This window comes from Bubalus kerabau, chromosome 16 (assembly GCF_029407905.1).
Source record: "Bubalus kerabau isolate K-KA32 ecotype Philippines breed swamp buffalo chromosome 16, PCC_UOA_SB_1v2, whole genome shotgun sequence".
Lineage (NCBI taxonomy): Eukaryota > Metazoa > Chordata > Mammalia > Artiodactyla > Bovidae > Bubalus > Bubalus kerabau.
In genome coordinates, this window is record NC_073639.1 from 11,390,618 (window position 1) to 11,416,701 (window position 26,084).

Here is a 26,084-nt window from a genome sequence, read left to right on the forward strand (position 1 = left end):
TAGACTTAGTAACAGCTTCCAAAGAATAGATCAAGGGAAGGAAATAATAGTAACTTTACAATGGAAAAACCTGCCAAATGTTACTTTAGCCAGCTTCTGAAGGTTACTGTTAATCAGTGATGTCATGTGAATATCACATGAATGCCTCATATAATGTGACTCAAAGGGCTTGTTAGTTCAGTTCATTTCAGTTGCTCAGTCATGTCCGACTCTTTGTGACCCCATGAACCGCACCACGCCTGGCCTCCCTGTCCATCATCAACTCCTGGAGTCCACCCACACCCATGTCCATTGAGTTGGTAATGCCATCCAGCCATCTCATCCTCTGTTGTCCCCTTTTCCTCCTGCCCCCAATCTCTTCCAGCATCAGGGTCTTTTCCAATGAGTCAGCTCTTGGCATCAGGTGGCCAAAGTATTGGAGTTTCAGCTTCAGGATTAGCCCTTCCGATGAACACCCAGGACTGATCTCCTTTAGGATGGACTGGTTGGATCTCCTTGCAGTCCAAGGGACTCTCAAGAGTCTTCTCCAACACCACAGTTCAAAAGCATCAATTCTTTGGCGCTCAGCTTTCTTCATAGTCCAACTCTCACATCCATACATGACCACTGGAAAAACCATAGCCTTGACTAGACAGACCTTTGTTGGCAAAGTAATGTCTCTGCTTTTTAATATACTGTCTAGGTTGGTCATAACTTTCCTCCAAGGAGTAAGCATCTTTTAATTTCATGACTGCAATCACCATCTGCCATGATTTTGGAGCCCCAAAAAATAAAGTCTGACACTGTTTCCACTGCTTCCGCATCTCTTTCCCATGAAGTGATGGGACCGGATGCCATGATCTTAGTTTTCTGAATTTGAGCTTTAAGCCAACTTTTTCACTCTCCTCTTTCACTTTCATCAAGAGGCTTTTTAGTTCCTCTTCACTTTCTGCCATAACGGTGGTGTCATCTGCATATCTGAAGTTATTGATATTTCTTCCGGCAATCTTGATTCCAGCTTGTGCTTCTTCCAGCCCAGTCTTTCTCATGATGTACTCTGCATATAAGTTAAATAAGCAGGGTGACAATATACAGCCTTGATGTACTCCTTTTCCTATTTGGCACCATTATGTTGTTCCATGTCTAGTTCTAACTGTTGCTTCCTAATCTGCATACAGATTTATCAAGAGGCAGGTCAGGTAGTCTAGTATTCCCATCTCTTTCAGAATTTCCCACAGTTTATTGTGATCCACACAGTCAAAGGCTTTGGCATAGTCAGTAAAGCAGAAATAGATGTTTTTCTGGAACTTGCTTGCTTTTTTGATGATCCAGCAGATGTTGGCAATTTGATCTCTGGTTCTTCTGCCTTTTCTAAAACCAGCTTGAACATCTGGAAGTTCATGGTTCACGTATTCTCCAAGGCTGAAGCCTGCCTTGGAGAATTTTGAGCATTACTTTACTAGCATGTGAGATGAGTGCAATTGTGCAGTAGTTTGAGCATTCTTTGGCATTGCCTTTCTTTGGGATTGGAATTAAAACTGACCTTTTCCAGTCCTGTGGCCAATGCTGAGTTTTCCAAATTTGCTGGCATATTGAGTGCAGCACTTTCACAACATCATCTTTCAGGATTTGAAAAGCTCAACTGGAATTCCATCACCTCCACTAGCTTTGTTCATAGTGATGCTTTCTAAGGCCCACTGGACTTCACATTCCAGGATGTCTGGCTCTAGGTGAGTGATCACACCATCATGATTATCTGGGTCGTGAAGATCTTTTTTGTCCAGTTCTTCTGTGTATTTTTGCTACCTCTTCTTAATAAATTAGTAACAAAACCCCATAACCCCATTATAATCATGAGAAAACAACAGAAAAAGCCGGATTCTGAACAGTTTACAGAATTTCTGGCCAATTCTCTTCAAAATTATTAAGGTTATGAAGACCAAGGCAAGACTGAGAAACTGTCACAGACCAAAGATGACCGAGGAGAAAACTAAATACAGTGTGGTAATTTTTAGTTGAATCCTGGAATAGAAAGGGGACATTCATGAAAACTCAGACTGGTGTTACTTGTTTTAGCCTTTTAAGGTCTGTTTCAGAATTGGCACCTCCCAGACTGTAAGATGCTGTTGAATGTTTTAAGGCACTGTTTGTTGTCCTTTGTTATAACAGCAATAGAAAACTGACGTAGCATCAAGTAGTAGAGATAGTAAAATAGGAAGCAAAAGCTGAAGGAATTAAAGGGAGAACTGATTTCTCAGTTTATAGCAGGAGGTTTTAAAATTTCTCTCTCTGTAATTGATAGAACAATAGCTATAAAGTCAGTAACTATGTAAGAGACTGGATAAACACTATCAACCAATTAGTTTTTAAAATTTTCTATGTATCGCATCATGTCATTTGCGAGTAGTGACTGTTTTACTTCTTCCTTTTCAGTTTGGTTCCCTTTTTTCGCTTTTTCTTATCCGATTGCTTTGACTTGGACTTCCAAAATTCCTTTTCTTAGAAAAGGATGCTCACTTTTGCCACTTAAAAGAAAAAAAATTGAAAGAGTAGGCATCCTTTTCTTGTTCCTGATGCTACGGGAAGTGCTTTCAAACTTTTCACCATTGAGTATGATGTTGGCTATGAGTTTGTCATATATGGCCTTTATTATGTTGAGGTATGGTCTCTCTATGCCCACTTTCTGGAGAGGGTGATGATAATATAGATATGTAAATTTATTAAAACTCATCAAACTATATTTACCTATTATTAGTGTATTTTACCATATGTGAGTAATACCTTAATAAATTGTTATTTACAAAAATAGTGATTGATTTCAGTCCCTGAGTGTTTTCTCTTCTTTTGCGTCTTATATATGGGGGCTTTGAGCATTGAAGGTTATATTATATGGAATTAGTTTACTTTCATTTATAGATTGTTTTTGATATAAATTATGAATGAAGCAAAATAACCCACAGGAGAAATTTTGCCAAGAAAGGTTAATATGAATGTAGATTCATATTAACATAAAAACGTATAAAGAAATTATACAATTAATGCTTCCAGTAGAGGTCAAATAGATAGGTTTTTAAGGCTGTTGATCCTCAGAAATAAAATATACTCACTGAACCTCAGTAAATTCCTGTTCTACTCTCATTGTTACAACAGGCATATAGAGGTTACAAATATATGGGTAAGAAAAGCGGTTTGGTGATCTCTAAGATGATAAGTGAAGTCCATGTTAGTCTTCAGTTCCCTTTTCTAAGTCAAGTCTCCATTCTAAGATTGTGAAGGACACCATCCTGAACCTTTGGTAATAGACAGAAATCAGGAGTAAAGCATTTAAAATGGAAAGGAATTGTAGTCTTACCTTTAAAGACAGTGAGGAGAAAGGAAGGTTAGTCCTGAAGAATCTATAGAAAGAATTTTGGAAACTTGAGGAGAAAAAAAGAAAATAAGTTGAACCTTGAAAACTTCTGAAAGAAAGGAAAGAAAAGAAAATCATTCTTGTCCTCCATGACAGTATACAAAAACTGATAACAAAGTCAGCATAAAAACGTGGAGGCATGCCTTTTCTTATTCATATGGTAAGGAATCTTTATGCATACCACACAGTTATATATTATAAATATATTCAGCTCAGTGGTAGTTTCTGTTGCATGTGTGTTTTACTTTTATGCATGCTTCCCCCTCTTTTCTTGGGTCTCCTCACTCCCATTTCCTTCCCCACAGAGTCTCACCCCCGCATACCTAACATATATTAACAGTCTAGCACATATCCTTTCATATTTTTCTCTATTTTCATACAAATTTTTGTTTGTGAATTTTTTATTCATTTCCCAAAATGAAATCCTATTATTTATGCTTTTTGGTATGTTGTTTTTCTCACTCCACTATATTTTGATGCTAAATATCCAGCAAGTCAAGCTGATACAGGATTAATTCATTGTCTTCAATAACTGAAGAAGAAGACGTATCATAATTTTTCATTATTTTCTTAATGACATACATTGGATTTTGTAGTCTCGTCTACCATTTTTGTTTATATCGCTATAAACAATGTAGCTATCTTTATTTTTGGTAAATAATATAAGACTACTTTCCGAAGGGGGTTTACATTTCATCTTTTCATTGGCAATATATACTTTTCTTTGCATTCCTGTCAGCAAAGTATGTTATAGCTCCTTTTCACATTTAAGCCTGATAATTGTCTTCCAGAGTGTCAAAAACTATCAGATATGAAATTTTACCTTACTTGCAAGGTAACAGTTTAACTTGCCAAAATTTCCTGAATGTTGGCAGAAGACACGAGACTCCTGGGTCCGATGCAAAGACCTTTATTACAACACGATGAAGAGAATAAGCATCATATTAATGTCTGTTCCCCTTAATCCCAGGTTTCTCAAGGTGATATGGAGAGTTGCTATGGACTGAATTGTGTCCTTCTTCATTTGTGTATTGAAACCCTAAACCCTCCACCCCAGTTGTGACTGTATCTATCTTTAGGGGGTAATTAAGTTTTAAAGAGTTCATGAGGTTGGTTCCCTAATGTGATAGGACTTAAAAGAAAGAGAGATCTTTCTCTTTACCATGTGAAGATTCTGTGAGAAAGTAGCCATCTACATGCAAGGAAGAGAGCTCTTACTAGGAACTAAATCGTCAGGCACCTTGACCTTGGATCTCCCAGCTTCCAGAAATGTGAGAAATTTATTTCTGAGGCATAAGCCACCCAGTCTGCGGTACTATATGATGGCAGTCTGAGCAGACTCAGCCAAGAAACCCAGACACATGCTGTGTACCCAGTGAGTTTACATCCCTGCTGATCCGCCTGTATCTTTAGGAACCCGAAATGTTTACAGTGGGCAGTGAAGTCTGGCCTTTGCCCCAAAGGTCATCATTATCTTTATTATACTGGGTAGTAAACAGACTTGCCCTTTGCTCTGAAGTAAGACACTCTCTGTCTCTTCCAGGGCTGTTCTCTGTACAAACATCCTTCCAAAGAATGTCTGATACAAAAGAGCAGTTTTGCCTCGCTCTCAACTCCTGCAGAAATGTCAGCATTCAAAACAAAGTTGTCATGATTATACTCTATGACTTGGTTCCCCAGTTGCTTTCTATCTGTAACACTCTTCTGTATTCTATCATATATTCATCTACTTTGTCTCTAACATATCTAACTTTAAATTTACTGTACATATTTAGCACTTAAACAATGTGTCTCTCACAAGCTACTTCCTTATTCATTATGTCTACTTAAGACAGCCTATGAATTTTGCCTATATCTCATAAGTTACTATCTTACTCTCAGTGTTTAATGTTTCTTTTGATCTCCATCTATCCCATTTTTTCCCTTATCTTCTGTGGCAAATTGAGTGTTTTTAGATAATATAGAAAATTAATGTTACATATGTATTCAGAATTTTTTGGGGGAAGTGAGGTATTGGAAAGCTTATATTTCCTGTTTAGGTACTGCTAACTCAGGGTAGGGCAATGATACTTTTATAAGATTGTTTTTTTTTTCAATTTCTAGAAAAGTGTCCACTTTTTGTTCTTATAATACATTCCTAAGTGAACCAAATAAATTCTCAATTTCTTAGTATTTAAGAGAGGTTATTTTAACCGTCCTCTCTGCAAACAATAAATTTTACTAACCTTGATTAAGGCCGGACTGAATGCCCTTAATAGGAGCTGAGACACAGAGTTCATTCACTGGTTTTGCCAAGTCTAGAGATCTCTTTTCTGATTGGTTTTGAAACTAATTGTAGAAGCATGGAGTGGGAAATGAAGAGTAGTTTTCAGAAGAAATAGTTAATCTCATCATTTACTCATTAATCTCATCATGTATTCAGTTATATAGTGTACTAGATACTCCAAGTTTATAAGAATAAATAATAGGTATGTGTACCTAAGGAAGGTTACTGTCTGATAAAGGATACAAATAAATGGAATTTGTGCTAGGCCCGTGATAGCAGAGAACAGAGAATGGTTGCATCTGCCTGGGGAGTCAGGAGGTTTTACAGAACCTTGGCTTGCCCTTTCACCACAGAGGAAGTACTGGGTAGCGTCTGAGAGCACAGAGCTAGATGCCTGATAGACTTGGCTGTCCTGCTCAGTAGTGACGTGATTTTGATCAATTCATCTAACTGCTCAAAACTGTTTCCTCATTTACAAAATGGTGAAAATTATATATATTTCATAGTGTCAGTTTCAAAAGTAATTGAAATAAAGCAATTAGCATAGGTCCTGGCCTAGGACAAGCTTTCATTTAATTGTATGGGTTGCTGTTGTTGCCGTTACTGTCTGTACTCCTCTAATACAAGTAGCCTCACCATCTCCTCCACAAAGCTCAGTAAGATTTTGCTTTTCAGATACTACCACACCATAGTATGGCTGAACTATATGTTGTCTGACATGGTTGCAACATGAGATGTCTGAAAATACTCCAAATATGATGAAGACTTGACTTAAAGTAGATTTCAGTGGACATTAAAGCAGGTGAATGTAAGTGCCAGGAGGATAGAATCTACTGAACTTGTTGACTGAGAGATGAGGGATTAGGATGACTCAGACTTTTGTGTGGCTTTTGTGATTTCCTTTAGTAAAATAATCTATAATGGATTAACAGTAGCTCTTGAGGTGAGTGAAGAATGAATTCATTTCTTGATATGTTGAATTTGAGAATTTAGAAGACGTTGTTGTGAAGGTACCTAATCTAGTAAGTGGTTCAATATGAGTCCAAAACTATCCTTTCCATGTAGAAGTGCAGTTCAGGTGCTCATTTGTGTCCGACTCTTTGTGACCTTATGGAGTGCAGCGTGCCAGGCCTCCCTGTCCATCACCAACTCCTGAAGCTTGCTCAAACTCCTGTCCATCAAGTTGGTGATACCACCCAAACATCTCATCTTCTGTTGTCCCCTTCTCCTCCCACCTTCAATGTTTCCCAGCATCAGGGTCTTTTCCAATGAGTTGGTTCTTTGCATCAGGTGACCAAAGTATTGGAGTTTCAGCTTCAGCATCAGTCCTTCCAATGAACACTCAGGACTGATTTCCTTTAGGATGGACTGGTTTGATCTCCTTGCAGTCCAAGGGGCTCTCAAGAGTCTTCTCCAACACCACAGTTCAAAAGCATCAATTCTTTGGCACTCAACTTGCTTTACAGTCCAACTCTCATATCCATACATGACTTCTGGAAAAACCATAGCTTTGACTGGATAGACCTTTGTTGGCAAAGTAATGTCTCTGCTTTTTAATATGCTGTCTAGGTTGGTCATAGCTTTTCTTCCAAGGAGCAAGCATCTTTTAATTTCATGGCTGCATTCACCATCTGCAGTGATTTTGGAGCCCAAAAAAGTCTGTCACTGTTTCCATTGTTTCCCCATGTATTTGCCATGAAGTGATGGGACCAGATGATATGATCTTAGTTTTCTGAATGTTGAGTTTTAAGCCAACTTTTTCACTCTCCTGTTTCACTTTCATCAAGACGCTCTTTAGTTCTGCCTCACTTTCTTCCAAGAGGCCACCGTTATGGTGGTGTCATCTGCATATCTGAGGTTACTGATATTTCCCCCCAGCAATCTTGATTCCAGCTTGTGCTTCTGCATATAAGTTAAATAAGCAGGGTGACAGCATACAGCCTGGACGTACTCCTTTTCCTATTTGGAACCAGTCTGTTGTTCCACGTCCAGTTCTAACTGTTGCTTCCTGATCTGCATACAGATTTCTCTGGAGGCAGGTCAGGTGGTCTGGTATTCCCATTTCTTTCAGAATTTTCCATAGTTTCTTGTGATCCACATAGTCAAATGAAGCACAAGCTAGAATCAAGATTACTGGGAGAAATACAATAACCTCAGATATACAGATGACACCACCCTTATGGAAGAAAGCGAAGAAGAACTGAAGAGCCTCTTGATGAAAGTGAAACAGGAGAGTGAAAAAGTTGGCTTAAAGCTCACCATTCAGAAAACTAAGATCATATCATCTGGTCCCATCACTTCATGGCAAATAGATGGGGAAACAATGGAAACAGTGGCAGACTTTATCTTTTTGGGCTCCATTATCACTGCAGATGGTGACTATAGCCATGAAATTAAAAGACGCTTACTCCTTGGAAGGAAAGTTATGACCAGCCTAGACAGCATATTAAAAAGCAGAGACATTACTTTGCTAAAAAAGGTCTGTCTAGTCAAGGCTGTGGTTTTTCCAGTAGTCATGTATGGATGTGAGAGTTGAACTATAAGGAAAGTTGAGTACTGAAGAATTGATGCTTTTGAACTGTAGTGTTGGAGAAGACTCTTGAGAGTACATTGTACTGCAAGGATATCCAGCCAGTCCATTCTAAAGGAGATCAGTCCTGAGTGTTCATTGGAAGGACTGATGTTGAAGCTGAAGCTCCAGTACTTTGGCCACTTGATGCAAAGAGCTGACTCATTTGAAAAGACCCTGATGCTGGGAAAGATTGAAGGCAGGAGGAGAAGGGGATGACAGAGGATGGAGATGGCTCGATGGCATCACTGACTCGATGGACATGAGTTTGATTAAACTGCAGAAGTTGGTGTTTGACAAGGAGACCTGGCGTGTTGCAGTCCATGGGGTCACAAAGAGTTGGACACGACTGAGCCACTGAACTGAAGTTTGCTGAACACAGCCAAAGGCTTTTTTTGTTAGCATAGTCAATAAATCAGAAATAGATGTTTTTCTGGAACTCTCTTGCTTTTTGATGAGCCAGTGGATGTTGGCAATTTAGTCTCTGGTTCCTCTGCCTCTTCTAATTCCACTTGGACATCTGGAAGGTCACAGTTCACGCTTGGAGTTCACAGTTCTGGCTTGGAGAATTTTGAGCATTACTTTGCTAGCTTGTGAGATGAGTGCAATTGTGCAGTAGTTTGGACATTCTTTCGCATTGCCTTTCTTTGGGATTGGAGTGAAAAATGACCTTTTCCAGTCCTGTGGCCACTACTGAGTTTTCCCAATTTGCTAGCATGTTGAATGCAGCACTTTGACAGCATCATCTTTTAGGATTTGAAATAGCTCAACTGGAATTCCATCACCTCCACTAGCTTGTTTGTAGTGATGCTTCCTAAGGCCCACTTGACTTCATATTCCAGGATGTCTGGCTCTAGGTCAGTGATCACACCATCGTGATTATCTTGGTCGTGAAGATCTTTTTTGTACAGTTCTTCTGTGTATTCTTGCCACCTCTTCTTACTATCTTCTGTTTCTGTTAGGTCCATACCATTTCTGTCCTTTATCATGCCCATCTTTGCATGAAATGTTCCCTTGGTATCTCTTAATTTTCTTGAAGAGATCTCTAGTCTTTCCCATTCTGTTGTTTTCCTCTATTTTTTTGCATTGATCAGTGAGGAAGGCTTTCTTATCTCTTTGCTAATCTTTGGAACTCTGCATTCAAATGGGTAGATCTTTCCTTTTCTCCTTTGCCTTTCACTTCTCTTCTTTTCTCAGCTGTTTGTAAGGCCTCCTCATACAACCATTTTGACTTTTTACATTTCTTTCTCTTGGGGATGGTCTTGATCCCTGTCTCCTATAAAATGTCACGAACCTCCATCCATAGTTCTTTAGGCACTCTATCAATCTAATCCTGTGAATCTATTTGTCACTTTCACTATTTAATTGTATGGGATTTGATTTAGGTTATACCTGAAATATTACCATGTAGAGTTAATCATGTCTAATGCCTTATCAGTCTATTCTTGCACCTCTGTTAACTTTGGTGTTAGTAGCAGTAGTTATGGATGAAATCCCTCAGTGTAAAATGAGAAGGCTGAGAATTCAGCCACTCTGGTAAAATCCAAAGAAAGTCAAATTGGAATGCATTACAAAAGGAAGTTGTTGTAGACATTCTTGAGAAATGTTGGGAGTGGTTGGATACATTTAGGGATAATTTGTGAAAGCACAGGAGTGGGAAAACTTCTTTTGGTAGTTTGAGTCTACTTATTGTACAGAACATCCTTAATGTCTCAAGACAAATAAATTATATAAACATTTAAGTGAGACTGCCCCGTGGATTTTCTTGTCTCATAATGCTTTTGTCTAGTTTTAATATATGGATAGGGAAATAGAATAAGTTGGCAAGTATTTCCTCCTCTTAAGTATTCTGGAAGAGTTTGTATAGCATTAGTACTGTTTCTTCTTTAAATATTTGTAGCATTCACCAGTGGAGTCACCTGGCCCTGGAGTTGACTTTATAGGAAGAGTTAAACTATTGATTTGGTTTCTCTAATAAGTATAATGCCATTCATGTTATGTTTCTTCTTGAGGGGGCTTTGGTAGTTTGTGTCTTTCAAATAATCTGTCCACCAGAAAGAATTGTGCAATTTAGTGATATGAAGTTATATGTAATGTGCTTAATCGCTCAATGGTGTCCAAGTCTTTGTGAGCCCATAGACTGTAGCCCACCAGGGCTAGATAGTATTCCCTTATTATTCTTTTTACTATCATTATTATTATTGTTCGTAGTATTCTTATTACTACACTCTGTGTAATCCATTGTGATGCTTTTTCTCTGCTGATATTGATACTTATATCATTCTTGGTTTTCATAATTTGTGTATTTTCTCTTTTTTCCCTAATGAGTCTGATTAGAGACTTATACATTGTATCTGTCTTTTAAAAGAACCAATCTTTTGTCATTGATTATTTTCTTCTCTCTTTCTTGGTTTTCTCTGTCATTGATTTTTACTTTGATTTTATTTCTTTTCTTTTGCTTACTTTGGGTTTAATTTGCTGTTATTTTTTCCTGACTTTTTCAAGTGGAAGCTGAATTTTTGATAGACTTTTTCTGTTTCCCACTAATGTAGGTGTTTATTGCTAGAATTTCCTTCTTAGCACTAATTTAACTGCACTCCACAATTTTTTTATGTTCTGGTTTTATTTGTATTCAGTTCAAAATACCTAACATTTTTTTCTCAGACCCATGGGTTTCTTATAAGTGTACTGTTTCATTTTCATATATTGGGAATGAAGAAAATGTGTTACTGATTTCTAATTTAATTCCATTGTTGTCAGAGAATATGCCTTTATGGGGCTTTCCTGATGGCTCTACTAATAAAGAAGCTGCTTACCGAGACGTGGGCTCAGTCCCTGGCTCAGGGAGATTCCTGGCGAAGGAAATGGTAACCTGCTCCAGTGCTCTTGCCTGGAGCATTCTGTGAACAGAGGAGCTTTGCAGGCTACAGTCCATGGGGTCACAAAGAGTCAGACACGACTGAGCATGTGCACAAACTTTATATGATTTGAATCTACTAAATTTATCACAGCTTGGTTTTTGGTCCATAGTATGCACTGTCTTTGTAAATGTGTATTCAACTGTTGTTCTGTTCATGGTCAAATATTCTATATCTTTACTGATTTTCCATCTCCTTTCTTTATCAATTATTGAAAGGAAAGTGTTGAAATCTGCTTGTAATTGTGGATTTATGTATTTCTTGTTTTGTTTCAGGTTTTCTTTTGTATATTTTAAAGCTCTACTATTCTTTCAGAAACAATTAGGATAATTATGACCTCTTGATGAAATGATCTGGTGTTATGATGACCATTGCAAATGAAATGACCCTCTGAAAGAAAGTGAAAGTGTTCGTTGCTCAGGCCTGTCCTACTCTTTGCAACCCTGTGGTCTATCTGTGGAATTCCCCAGACAAGAATACTAGAGTGGGTTATTATTCCCTTCTCCAGGGGATCTTCCCGATCCAGGGATTGAACCCAGGTCTCCTGCATTGCAGGCAGGTTCTTTACCATCTGAGCTACCAGGGAAGCCCAGCCATTGCAAATGAAATGACCCTCTATTATTCTGTTAGTATCCTGTTAATGGAATTCTTTAATATTCTCTTATTTTTTAATTCTGATATCTACTTTGTCTGATTTGATGTACTTTACCAATAATCCTGTCATTTTTGTAATTTCTCTTCTCATTATGGGTTATCTTTTCCTGATTTTTACTCAGGCCTATTATTTATGAATTAAATTCCAGTTGTGAATTTTACCCTGTTGTGTTGTAGATATTTTTGTGTTCTATAAATATGTTAGTCTGTCATTCTAGGACACAACTAAGTACCTTGGAAGTAGTTTGGTCCATGCGGATGGTGCTGTTAAGGTTTGTTAGGCAGGACCAGAGCAGCATTTAGTCTAGTCTAATTTTTCCCCACTACTAAGGCAAAACCCTTCTGAGCACTCTAACCAGTGCTCGATGTAGTATGAGATTGTTTTTTGCTCTGCTTTTGTGAGCTCTGGGTATTGTACCCTGTAATTTGGTGGAATGATTCTTTTACTGGCCTTCAGTTGTTTTCTTAAGCTGATCAGGTCTCAGCTGAAGACTGCAGATCTCAGGGGTAATGTTACTTTTCAGCCTTCTCTCATCTGCTACTCATCCTTGCAGTTTTAGCCTCTTGATCTTATAGTGCTTCAAGCTGTTTTCCCTACTGTACGAGACCACTGTGTTCCTATCGTATTTCTTCTGCCTGCCTGGAGCTGGCAGTCTTCTGCGGCAGGGAGTTGGGGTGGTAGCTGGTGTCACCACTCTTTGTCCGGTCTCTCAGAGTTCGTTGTTGTTCATTACTTGGCGTTTGAGCTCTTAAGACAGTTTTTTTTTTTTTTCCACATGTAGTATCTATTTTAAATATTATTTATGTACAAGGGTAAGTCCAGTCCCTGTTACTCCATCTTGGTCAGAAGTTGAAATATACTGACTGTTCAATTTGATTTTTTTAAAATGTTGTGTTGTAGCTTTCCCTTTCGTTTTTCTGTCTGTCCTTGCTTTCTGCTGTGTTTGTGCTCATGCGTTCCCAGAGCCTTAGACTGTATGTGGTTGGTGAGGTTGGGCTGGCTTTCCATCTGTCAGTCAGTGTCTTCCATGTTCCTGGCACCATATCTGACATGTGAATAGAAAGGTGACTGAGACCAGTGGCCTAGTCTGACGAAGCTGTAGGCAAGCAGGAACTCGTGTACAGAGTTACACAATGGAATCATATTAACCTCCAAATCTTATTTAAGTAGCATTCATAATGTTCTCTGGAATATGTGTCCTTTAAGAAAATAACTTTTTGAAAGACTGTATCTGAAGCAGAATAGGAGCCCAGTATTCAGTTTCATGCTTTAACATGGAAGCAAATAGGAGCCTGTACTACTCATTTATAATTGGCTCCAGCTAAACAAGTTGAGTCCGAGAAGGCAATGGCAACACGCTCCAGTACTCTTGCCTGGAAAATCCCATGGATGGAGGAGCCTGGTGGGCTGCAGTCCATGGGGTCGCTAAGAGTTGGGCACGATAGTGACTTCACTTTCACTTTTCACTTTCATGTATTGGAGAAGGAAATGGCAACCCACTCCAGTGTTCTTGCCTGGAGAATCCCAGGGAGGGCGGAGCCTGGTGGGCTGCCGTCTGTGGGGTCGCACAGAGTCAGACACGACTGAAGCGACTTAGCAGCAGCAGCAGCAAACAAGTTGAGTACTTAAGAGGAATAAATTTAAAAAAAAAAGTGGAAAAGTATTTCCCTCAAATTAGGAAGAAAGTGTCCTACTTTTAGCATCGAGTTCTAATGTAACGTTTTCCTTTTCCTTTTTATTTCCGTCCTATATTTGAAGAACAGAAACAAATTTATTGAAGGTTTTTCCTTTAATTAGTTAAATAGGTTAGTCACCAGAGAAACTTGCAATGACTAAACCATGTTGTATCTGCAACAAAGAGATAAGTAGTCTAGCTACAGGCTGTGTGCTCAGTTGCTCAGTTTTGTCCGAATGTTTGCAGCCCTGTAAACAGTAGCCCACTAGACTCCTGTCCATAGTATTTTCCAGGCAAGAACAAGGGAGTGGGTTGCCATTTTCTTCTCCTGGGGATCTTCCTGACCCAGGGATTGAACCCACATCTCCTACATTTCAGGTGGATTCTTTACTGCTGCGCCACCTGGGAAGCCCAGCTACAGGCTGCTATTACTCTGATTTGGATATTTGCTTCCTGTATGTAGAGAGGGCCTTTGATACCAATCTGGGATTGATATTAAGTTCATCAAGTAAGAATTGACATCGAGAAGAAAGATAGGTTGTGTCCATTGCTTGTTTTAAAATATTCCAGCCCATTAAATATTAGGCAGTATTTTATTATTGCTGATCTAAATTTAACTTTTTGTTCATGACTTTAGAGAGTCAGTGTACAGAGTAATAGGCAAAAACACTTTGTAACTTGAATTCAGTGACAAAAACAGTCATTCTCACAAGCTTTTAAGAAGTAACTAGGATTCTTTTCAATTTAAATGGAAAAAATAAGGTATCATTTATATTATCATTTCCCCATATCATACCTGAAAGGAAAATTAGCTATAAATATTTTAAATAAAAAGTAATATGTATATTGTTTGTATACAATTTGCAAAAGTGATTTTGGAAATAGAAAGTTAAGCAAAGTGGTATTAATCCATCTTGGGGAGAAAATATCTAAATTGTAGATATTTTGTGTGTGTGTGGCATTTTTCTAATTTTAAGAATATAGATTAATGGATAAATTAGTGCATGTTTATGTTTAACTTACTTATTAATAAAATGAAGAGTTTTGGTCTAATGATTGTTGTCTCAAGGCATTTGAATTAAACAAAACTCTACTGGATAAAGGTAATAAAATCTTGATAAGGTATACATACCTTAGTTTTTTAATAACTGTATTTATTTAGTAATATTTTTACCACTCCAAAATACTTATATTTTTCTTTGTATGTATTCAAGGTAATTTCTATATCTGTATACTGAAATCAAACACTTTCACATCTCATTCATGATAAAATTGACACTGTGGCTTTATTTTTATTATATTTTTATCTTAAAAAGTAACTCCAAATCCAAATATCTCTATTTTAATTCAGCTACGCACCTGTTTATTCTTTTTCTCAAAATTTAGTACCTTGCCCTTTATGCGCCATGAAGAAGAAAGCAAGATACATTCATGTGTGCTTATTATTATTCCTTATTATCCTTCTTTTGTATATTTAGGTTCTTCTTTCATAAAAATAAGATTGGAGACACAGTTTACATTTTTAAAAATCTAAAAATTAGTTGGATGATGGCTAGATATCTTCTTTGTTCTGTTTATTCATTACTGTACTTGGCTCTTGACTTGTTAATATATATATTAAATGTTAGTTCAGTAAGAGGTGGCTTTTATGAAACATCATTTAGAATGCAAATTATCTAAGCTGAAGAATATTGAAAATAAAAGAACCAACTGAGTCTGAATTATTTACAGGCCAAGGGCTTAAAGGTTCTCTGCTCCAGCACAAATATTAAATTATGAAATGGGAATTTCAGTTTGCTATAAATCTGTCTGCCATTGCAGCTTAAAATAAAATAGTTTTACCCATCTAAAGCAACATCAATTTGCCAGTCTGTGCTTCATGTATCAAAGAGCGTTCTGTGAAAATATCAATATCATTGGTTAATATAAATGAAATTAATTTTTAAAGCTGGGCTAAAGGTTGACATCTGAAAAATTGCATTACTTTGCAGAAGAGAAATTTCTGTCTTCTAGTGAAATTTCAGGTCATGAGGGCAAGTAATTTTCACAATCTTCAATGGGAGTCAGTGAAATATGAACTTCATTGTCACCTAGCCCCAAAGCGATAAGATAAAATGAGCTGATACATCATTTGCTGTGGTTTTATCATCTCCCTCAGTAATTGGAAGAGAAAACATAAGAGTGTATGTGTTTGTGTGCTCCCTTCTCGCCCCTCCCAGATGCCCCATCGTCCACACCCAGGCTAAAGCCGTTTTAGCCCAATCAATACAGAGGTCACACAGCATTTTATTTATATATTTTTAATTTTTCATACCGACTAAACTGCCAAGTAGAACATTAGAGTAATGAATATGTTTAATTGAATTTGTCACCCATGAAAATACTAAGGAGAATACTGCATCATAGTACCAGTAAGCAGGAGGAAATTTACTATATAGATGAAAAATATAAAATAACTCATAATTAATTTAAAAGGTAATTTTCTCTTATATTCATAACTTTTATACTTTTGTTGTCATTTTTTCCAAGTTTGAGGACAATCTGTGTGTTAATGGATATATATTTAACAAAATTGCCACTTTAAAATTTCTAACAGAGTCAAGTATATGCTATTTTTCAATTCAAAGAGACATCTAAGTTTTGTTTAAGAATTTATATTTAAATAATGGTGATGAAGAACATCCTTAAACTAACCGGTATTCAATATTAAAATAAATTTATTACTATGCTTTGATATCAATTTTCAGAGAAAATTATGTGCAGCAAAATCTAAAAACTATGTTAATAATAGAGTGGTGCAGCTTTAAAATACTTGATTACAATTACTTTCAACTGTTTTGTTAAAATTGCAATTACTGTAAATAAAATATATTTGCACATGTGTTTAGTGGCAGATTGATAGACTGTATTTAGACTAGTGCATTTTATAACATGTGTTTTCATTTTTATTATTTCAAATATTTACCATTTTCCACATTAAGATACAATCCTTGTGACTGATTTATAATTATGCTCATGAAAATGAGATAAGAATATTTTCTAACTGTGGTATCATTGATTGATTGATGACTTGATTAGCTTATATTTTGTATACTAAGTTTAAAAAAAATTTTTAATGTTAAATATATATCCATATATTTTGGAAATGATTTTGTTCTGAAATTTTAAGTCTTATTGTTTCTTTGTATTATTTGATTTTACTTTTTTGTTACTGAATTCTTTTGAAATTAGTATGTAATTCTCTGAAAGAGTAAAATCTCTCCAAAAATTGATGAATATTGAGTCTACAATATGCAGTACGAGCTTTAAACATTAAGAATAGTGTTTTAAAAAACACTTTTTATTGATTCTACAGGTGCAGACTCTCAAATATTTTTTGTGATATTTTTCAATCACTTTTTAATATCTTTCCCTTTAAAAGAATTTGAAAAAATATAAAATTTATTGAGGGTAGGGTTTAAGAAGAAAGCCTTATTTCTCTACTTAAATGGAACAAATATGGCTATGTTTTCAGAGACTACTTTAAAATCTATTTTTTGAACATATCTAACATTCATTAAATAAGGGTATCATGTTGTTGGGCAGTAAATAATACAGATTTTTGTTTTTTATCCTTCCATGAGGATGAGAAAAGTGGAAGTGTTATTTGGATAAATTCTTTAGCTTTTCAAAATGAATGGTTAAAGGTGAAAAGTACTTTCTCTCTAGCCAATTAATGCAACAGGGTGAAGAAATTTTCACATGTATTTCACATATATACTATTTGAAGTGTAGGGGAAAAGGTAGGTTTATTTGGGCAAAATTCTTTTACAGAGTCACAATTTTTAGATAAAATTTTAAAGAAAATATGTTTGATATTTTAATGTAAAGAAATAGTATATATGCATTTATATGTGTGAGAGTATATATACATATAAATGATTTCTTTTGTTCCTCTTGTTAACATTTGACCAATAAACTATGTTTATTCAAATAAATTATTAAAATGAAAGTTGAATTCACTAATAATAATACTAACGATATTGAAACAAGATGGAAAACATTCGAAGAGAGTGCTGAGGGCTGAAGCTTTCAAGCTATTCTAGACTTGGGGTCATAACTGCGGAGCAATGGTAATGATACGGTTTCCATAGTAACCGATTCATTGGAGGGCTAGACCTCTGTCTAGGGTGCTGTCAGTGTAAGGAGAGTTTCAGTGAACAGAAAGTCCCAAAGAAGGGTCTGCTTCTACCTAATCCAGTTTTAATTGAACTCCAGAGACTTTGAAGTGAAGCCTCAGACCAGGAATATACTATTCCAGTAAGAAATAAACCTCTTGCTTAGCTAGGTCGCAGCTGCTTCTCAGTACTGACACCTTTTCCTAATGAATACTTTAAAGAAATGTTATTATATCAATTTCAGCTAGTAATTCTCTTAGTTAAGAGATTCTTTGTTTCTATTTTAAATCCCACTATCCTGACGTTAAGTACAGATTTTCATTGGTTGTTCTTTTTTAAGTTGGTCTGATTTTATCTGTAAGATTTTAAATGCTGATAGCTTTGGCAGTTTTAAATAATTTTCTATCTCTCCTCCTGTTTCTGTGTCTCTTCAGTTTCAAAACATTACTTTACCTTCTTACGTTTAACTCTGAAAACACACTGTCATCCATTCAGTATAATACCATTTACATCAGGTTTGCAAACATGTAGAACAATTCTGGATATTATTTGTAGATACATATATACTAATAGAATAAAAATTTATATGGTAATGCTAAACCTCAAAACACGGATAGTGATTGGCTCTGATGAAGAAGGAGAGTGGAATCAGGAAGGGTTATATATGGGAATTTCAATATTATCTATAATACTTAATACATTTTTAAAATCTATACAACAGTATGGCAAAGTATTAGTATTTTATAAGTTTCAGGGTGGTTCCATGGAGCTTATGTCATTTTCTGTCGTTTGGAGTAAGATTGACATTTGGTAATAAAACAAAGTTTAAGGGCCATGCCACTTGCTGTATTTCAAGTATATTTTTAAAATGCCTATGTTGCTTAAAGGAATGGGATATAAATGGAATATTTTCATTGATTGGAAAACTATTACATTAAAAATAGTATAATAATGTTTTAGTGTTCTTACTCCTCTTAGTAATTGAGATATTCTAGAAAATACTAATAATTAAATCTTTAGATTGCATGTCCGTGATCTTGCAATGATTGGCTGTCACCATATTAAGCAACAAGTCTTATTACATAGCTCTATAGATACAAGAGGTAGAATTTTCAGACCATTGTGTGGTATTTTTAGTATATGACAGAGCTTGGAGCCTAAAGCTTTGTTGTTTATTCTTGTTTGATTTTCCTCTTTCACTTTTAACACAAGTACAGGGAGAAAAATGTAGTTGATTAAAATTTCTGACAAGTTCTAGTTTAACAGATGTTTGAACTCTTTTAGAAATGTGACAGTGTATCATATAAGTAGGCTCTGGAAGGTTGAGACTAGACAACCTGGGAGGAAGCCAGGCTTTGCTACTTTCCAAGGAACTTCCTATTAAGTATTTAACTAAGTCTCCTTTTCTTCACAAATGGTGGATAGATTGGACCAGAAGTGTTACAGAACGTATATTGGATTCTCTGTTACTTGATAAGTTAAAAATGACAAACTCAACCACCACTGTAAACTAGGCAGATAATAGTAAATAAGTGAGTGTGTAGAGATTGTTTGAAAATGGAGAATGCCTTTCAGTGGTGCTAAGTGGCGTATATAGACCTAGGCTTGACAGATGCTCCATTTTTTCCCCTGAGGAGCCATAGATCTGACTGTTTTTATAAATAACCCTTTTCTCAAGTGTTTTCAACTACTTGAAATTTTGGGGAAATATAATATGGCCCAAACAAAATTAATGTGGATCATATATGGAGTTTTGGTTGCCATTCGTTCACTCATTTAATCATTCAAAAATTTCTCCTTTGTGTAAGAGCTTGTTATAGAAGATGAACATAGAGTACATTCAAAAACCTTTGTCCCAGTAGAACTTAGATTCCAGTATTTTAGTGCTGAAGACAGGCAAAAGAGAAGTGAGGGAATAATGTAATTTCTGGTGGTAATAAATAAGTGTTATGAAGGAAATCTGATGAGTTTGGGATGGGATGAGGTGATAGTGGCAGAAGTGGGGTTGGATCCTGTGGCTTCTCTAATGAGGTGACATTTGAGGGGATATCTGAATGTGAGGGGAGAAGGCGATGGCACCCCACTCCAGTACTCTTGCCTGGAAAACCCCATAGACGGAGGAGCCTGGTGGGCTGCAGCCCATGGGGTCACTAAGAGTCGGACACGACTGAGCGACTTCACTTTCACTTTTCAGTTTCATGCATTGGAGAAGGAAATGGAAACCCACTCCAGTATTCTTGCCTAAAGAATCCCAGGGACGGCGGAGCCTGGTGGGTTGCTGTCTATGGGGTTGCACAGACTCGGACACAACTGAAGCGACTTAGCAGCAGCAGCAGCTGATTGTGAGGATAAGCCAGCCACGTGAAGATCTGGGAGAACAGTCTGAGCAGAGGAGAAAGCACATATAAAGGCCCTGATGAAGAATGAGTTGGGCTCATCAGACAATCCCAGATGGAACAACAGACTGGTTCCAAATAGGAAAAGGAGTTCGTCAAGGCTGTATATTGTCACCCCGTTTATTTAACTTACATGCAGAGTACATCATGAGAAACGCTGGACTGGAAGAAACACAAGCTGAAATCAAGATTGCCGGGAGAAATATCAATAACCTCAGATATGCAGATGACACCACCCTTATGGCAGAAAGTGAAGAGGAACTCAAAAGCCTCTTGATGAAAGTGAAAGTGGAGAGTGAAAAAGTTGGCTTAAAGCTCAACATTCAGAAAACGAAGATCATGGCATCCGGTCCCACCACTTAATGGGAAATAGATGGGGAAACAGTGGAAACAGTGTCAGACTTTATTTTTCTGGGCTCCAAAATCACTACAGATGGTGACTGCAGCCAGCCATGCAATTAAAAGACGCTTGCTCCTTGGAAGTTATGACCAACCTAGATAGCAGATTCAAAAGCAGAGACATTACTTTGCCAACAAAGGTCTGTCTAGTCAAGGCTATGGTTTTTCCTGTGGTCATGTATGGGTGTGAGAGTTGGACTGTGAAGAAGGCTGAGCGCCGAAGAATTGATGCTTTTGAACTGTGATGTTGGAGAAGACTCTTGAGAGTCCCTTGGACTGCAGGGAGATCCAGCTAGTCCATTCGGAAGGAGATCAGCCCTGGGATTCTTTGGAAGAAATGATGCTAAAGCTGAAACTCCGGTACTTTGGCCACCTCATGCGAAGAGTTGACTCATTGGAAAAGACTCTGATGCTGGGAGGGATTGGGGGCAGGAGGAGAAGGGGACGACAGAGGATGAGATGGCTGGATGGCATCACTGACTCGATGGACGTGAGTCTGAGTGAACTCCGGGAGTTGGTGATGGACAGGGAGGCCTGGCATGCTGCGATTCATGGGGTCGCAAAGAGTTGGACACGACTGAGCGACTGATCTGATCTGATCTGTTGAAGAACTTCAGTGATTATTGGGCTTCCCAGGTGCCACTAGCAGTAGAGAACCTGCCTGCCAATGCAGGAGATGTAAGAGATGCCAGGTTCAATCCCTGGGTCGGGAAGGTCCCCTGGAGAAGGGAATGGCAGCCCACTCCAGTATTCTTGCCCGGAGAATCCCATGGACAGAGGAGCCTCGCAGGCTGCAGTCCGTAGGGTTGCACAGGGTTGGACACGACTAAAGCGACTGAGCACCACTCAGAGTTGACTATGCCATGTACTGCGGAGCCACTGCGTGGTATTAAGTACACAAGAGATAGGATCTGATTTATATTAAAAAAGCTATTTTCTCTGACTCCTCTAGTTGTAGTAGTTTCTCCAGGTAAGATTAGAAGGAGAGAGACCAGTCAGGAGGCCACTGCAAACTCCGGAGCCTAGGACCTACTGGTTATGGTGAGAAAAAGGGGTACAAGTGACGGTTGGTTTAAAAAAATCTTGAGTAGGATCAAAATTGTGTCCTCTTTTCTGTTAGTATCTTCTTGATCTTACTTACATAGGTATTGATAGAGTTGATAGGCTATGAAAGAGTTTGAAGGATTTTCTTTCTCACCTGTTTTAAAACTGAAAGTGTAATTACTTGTTTGGAATTTTGAATTGTTGTTTGGTTTTGGTTTTTCAGAAAGCACTGAACCTAGGAGTTGTGCCCATTCTTTCATTTCTAGACGCTGTGGTGCCAGAAATAGAATATTTTCTGTAGAAAAATCTAAGTAATGTTGCCCTCTTAAAAAAAAAAAATGAAACCCTTGTATTTTGCATTAAGTATTATAGATTTTTTATAATTAAGATCTAGAAGATGGAAATATAAAGTAGACAGCATTTATGTAGGATAAATTCTTAACTTTCATTATTTTTCCTCTTTAGTTATCCCATTTTTGTCCTTAGAGTGTAATATCATATACAAATGTCATTTTATTTGTATTTTTTAATGGTGGTTACTTTTGAGAGATTTATCTTAGTTGTTTAACTTAATTTGCTTTCACGAATTTTCATCAGTGTTTGATAGCACATCCATCTCATTTTATTTATTAATATTCTGTAAAGTACTAGTGTGGAGAAATTCCAAGTCTGGTTTTCCTTTAACACCTTCATAATTAAGCTTTTGAAATGAACTTTTTAAAAAACAAAGCTTGAATAACAAAGCAACAAAGTGGTTTAGTACTAAAGACAGGATTACTTTGAGTTTGCAAAGAATTCTAAGCCATTGCGTCTGTCACATGGGATGACAAGAATTTGTAACAAGTTACTCTGACAACCACCTACTCCATAGAGAGATTATGCTGAGTTCATTTGCAGGTTTGTGTTTAGCTTCAGTGACAAAATGATGCTTAACCTCTTATACAGTCGGTCTTTGTGCTTTCTGAATGAGTGACTGTTGCCTTAACAGTGAACCTATAACTGTGATTTTTTGAAGGTATGAACTTAAATTTGTAATTTTAAAGTATATAAAAAGTATTTCTGGATATATTATATGAAACTGAATTTTATATGTGATCTATAAGCATGTAGGACATTCTTTTGAGGTCTTTCTTCTTTTTAAAGTTTGTCTAATATTTTATTTCTATAATATAATATGACTCAAAAATCAATCAGTAATGCTATATGTATTTCCTGAAAAGCAATAAATGACATCATTGCCTTAAAAAGCCCCCAAATATATTTATAAAAATAGATGTGCTACAGTTTTGTTCTGTTGTTTTATTTAAACACCTTTTTCATGAATTTCAATTGAGTTTTGAGTCACCCTCCAAATTATTTCCGTAACTGTTTATTCATTTTTTAGAAATAATTTTTCTTAATAAGGACTTCTGTATTTTAATTGGGGGAAAGAACAGAAAGATTCTGTTGTACTTACTTGGGATTCTCTTTTTCTTCACTAGATCCTGGCATATACAGAAGGGCTGCATGGGAAATGGCTGTTCTCAGAGATACGATCGATCTTTTCTCGTCGTTATCTTTTGCAAAATACAGCCCTGGAGATCTTTATGGCAAACAGAGGTAAGATGATGTTGCAGATGTATGTTGTTACAGAGCTAACCTCCATCTCCTTAAGATTTCATTTTGAATATACCATATTGTTTCCGTTCTGTATTGTTTCTATTTGAATAGAATTGTGTAGCCTACTCTCTGCATTACTGACCTCTTTTTTGAACTACGTGCATCTTTATAGTTTATACCCCTTTGGTTATTCTTAGAATTATCTCCAGTATCTTATTTTTCTGGCCAAATCACAGACTAGTGGAGGACTTTATAAATATGGGGGATAAGTACCCTTTTAATCAGTTGTCGAGTTTTGGTATCCTCAGCAGTGCTCTGATGCTTAAACTCCTTCTGAAAGGTGGCTGCATTTCAAGAGGGGAGAGGGTAATCAAATAATTCATACATTTATTTAATTTTTTTGTCTAATCTATTGCCATTTATAAAGGACCATCAGAAGATGGTACTGAACTGTCCTGGTTGCTTTGTATTACCTCATTCTTGAAAGAACTAAAATTCAATTTGTGGGTTTAGAATTGAGCTTGGTGAAATTCATTAAGATTAGAAGGAGGGACAAGGTGAACTTGAAAGGAAAGCATTGTGGGGTATGAGTGGAGGTTTACAAGCGAGAATATGTAAAATCTTGTGATTTATTGTACATGCTTATTTTATTTAAGTAGATTTTTAAGTTTTCATATTTTTCTGTAATCTACAAGTTTTCATTTAAAAATCTGCACATCATGTATATTCCATGCATACTTTCTTTTTTTAATGAAATCATGTGTCTCTAGGGAATACAGATTTCTTTAGGAAAAGATGTTTTTTCCTTCCGTATTTGGTCTTCTTCTACACACTTACCACTTTTTCTAATGTAAACATTATTCTTTCAGGTAAATAATCAAGTGAATGTTTTACACTTTAGTTCAGTCTACATTCTTACTGTCCCAAATGGGTTTTCACCTCACAATATTTATTACTTGCTCATCTTATTCATTTTCCTTCTTTAAAATTTCTTAAGCATCTTTGCTGTGTATCTTTGTGTGTTTTTCTATTGCCTTTTCATTATGGCCTTGGTCACCTGCCATAATCTGAGTTTTTCCTTTTTTTCCCCTCCTGTAGTCAATGTAATAGTGGATATGTAAGAATGGCTTATGAAAAACTTTTGTTGGATATGTATATGATAGTTCTAAATATATTTTAGCTGCTTAGTGCATGATCATATACTTATTTACCTAAAAAATATTGTAATGTCACTGTTTAAAAATTACACTGACATTGATAAAAATTTTTGGCCCATAGTATTTTTTCAGGTAAGGTAGAAAAGAAGGTTCTAGATGAATATTTGTAGATAATTTATGGTTTTGATACAAAAGTTAATATGATTAAAATTTCAGGACTGACCAAAGTACTATCTTCTAAATTCTCTGCCATGATTTTATGACTTTGTTATTGTCATACTTTTTAAGGATAAAATTTTGTACATCACTGTCATAAATTAACATTTATATACTGAGTGTATTTATATATATGATGTACAGTTATGATACCTACAGTTACATATAATGTTCTCAAAGTATGTAATTATTCAAATAAAAATGATTAAAAAACATTTGATTATTGACCATGGAGGAAAAAATTTTCTTCAGGTCACACATTGTTCTGGATTATGTGAACATACAAAGCATAAACAAAAAGCACTGCATTATATGTTTATATAATATTTACATAAACTACAAAAAAATACAAAAATTTGTATAAATTACAAGAGAATATTTTTTAAGTTGAAGATTAGAAGTAAATACAACTGACAATTTAGTAGCTATAGGTTAAGTATATTAGATTCTTGAGTATATAATCTTAAATTTTTTATAGAAATTTATAGGTGTATTTTTAACTTGCCAAAATGCAACTTTGTAAATTCAGAATTGTAGCTGGATAAAATCTCAACTTCGTGTCACATTAATGCAGCAATAGTTATTAGTCCTGATAGTATTTAGAGAAGGAACATTCTATGAGTAAAAAAAAAATATCATCTCTGGCATATTAATGCTTAAACTTCATATATGCTGTGATAAAACTAATACTATAAAACTTCTATTGAGTAGATACCTGAACTAAGAGTAAGTATTTTACTGTACCAAGAAATCAGTTTTTCAGAAAGGCACCCATATTTCATTCTGACTTTTAAAAATTATTTTTCCTAGTTGCTATAATGTTCAACTTCCCAGACCCTGCAACAGTAAAGAAAGTGGTTAACTATCTACCTCGTGTTGGCATTGGAACCAGTTTTGGATTGCCTCAAACCAGGTACTGTTTTATATGAAAAAAATATGGAAAATAATCTGTAATAATATTTCTCTAATTTGTTTTGAAATGCATGACCTTCTGTTTTATGATTCATTTTAAATGGTAATTGTTAGTGTATCATTTTGAGTCAACCAAACTTCTGTCCGAAGAAGCTCAAAAAAGAGGAACAAATGTAAATGAAACTAATCTGAAAAACGAAAGCAATAAAATCAGAACATCAGTGAAAAGGGAAACAAAAACAATAAAGAAAAATCAATGCAATGAAAAATTGTTTCTCTGAAAAGATTAATAAGAGTAGTAAATATATATATAAGGCTTATGACAAAAGACACAAAATGCTAATATCAGAATTAGAGAAGGAATATCACTACAGATCCTATAGATATTTTAAAAATAAGGAAATATTACGAACAAATTTAGACAACTTCGATGAATCGGCAGATTCCATGAAAGATACAAACTGTAAAATCTCACTAATGAAAGTGAATAGCTTTAATAACTTTACCGAGGAAATTGAATTTGTAGCTTAAAACCTTCTAACAGGGAAAATACCTAGCGCAAATGGTTTCACTGGCAAATTCTATCAAATGTTTAATGAAGTGACACAATTTCTCGGAAAACTCTTACAGATAATAGAAAAGAAGGATAAGTTTCCCAAGTAATCCTGTAAGCCAGCATTACCTGAATTCCAAATCCACAAAAAGGCTTTCCAGAAAGGAAATTAAAGACCAT

At 36.1% G+C, this 26,084-nt stretch overlaps 1 protein-coding gene across 12 annotated transcripts in view; it reads left to right on the top strand.

The window, feature by feature from the left end:
- The window catches only part of LRBA (LPS responsive beige-like anchor protein), a 746,530-nt gene that overhangs the window by 494,430 nt on the left and 226,016 nt on the right, over positions 1–26,084 (top strand). For all 12 annotated transcript variants that reach the window (XM_055550583.1, XM_055550584.1, XM_055550586.1 and 9 more), the window contains exons 41-42: positions 22,949–23,066; positions 25,250–25,352. In XM_055550583.1, coding sequence (XP_055406558.1) covers positions 22,949–23,066; positions 25,250–25,352 — 221 coding nt within the window. The remainder of the gene's footprint in view (positions 1–22,948; positions 23,067–25,249; positions 25,353–26,084) is intronic.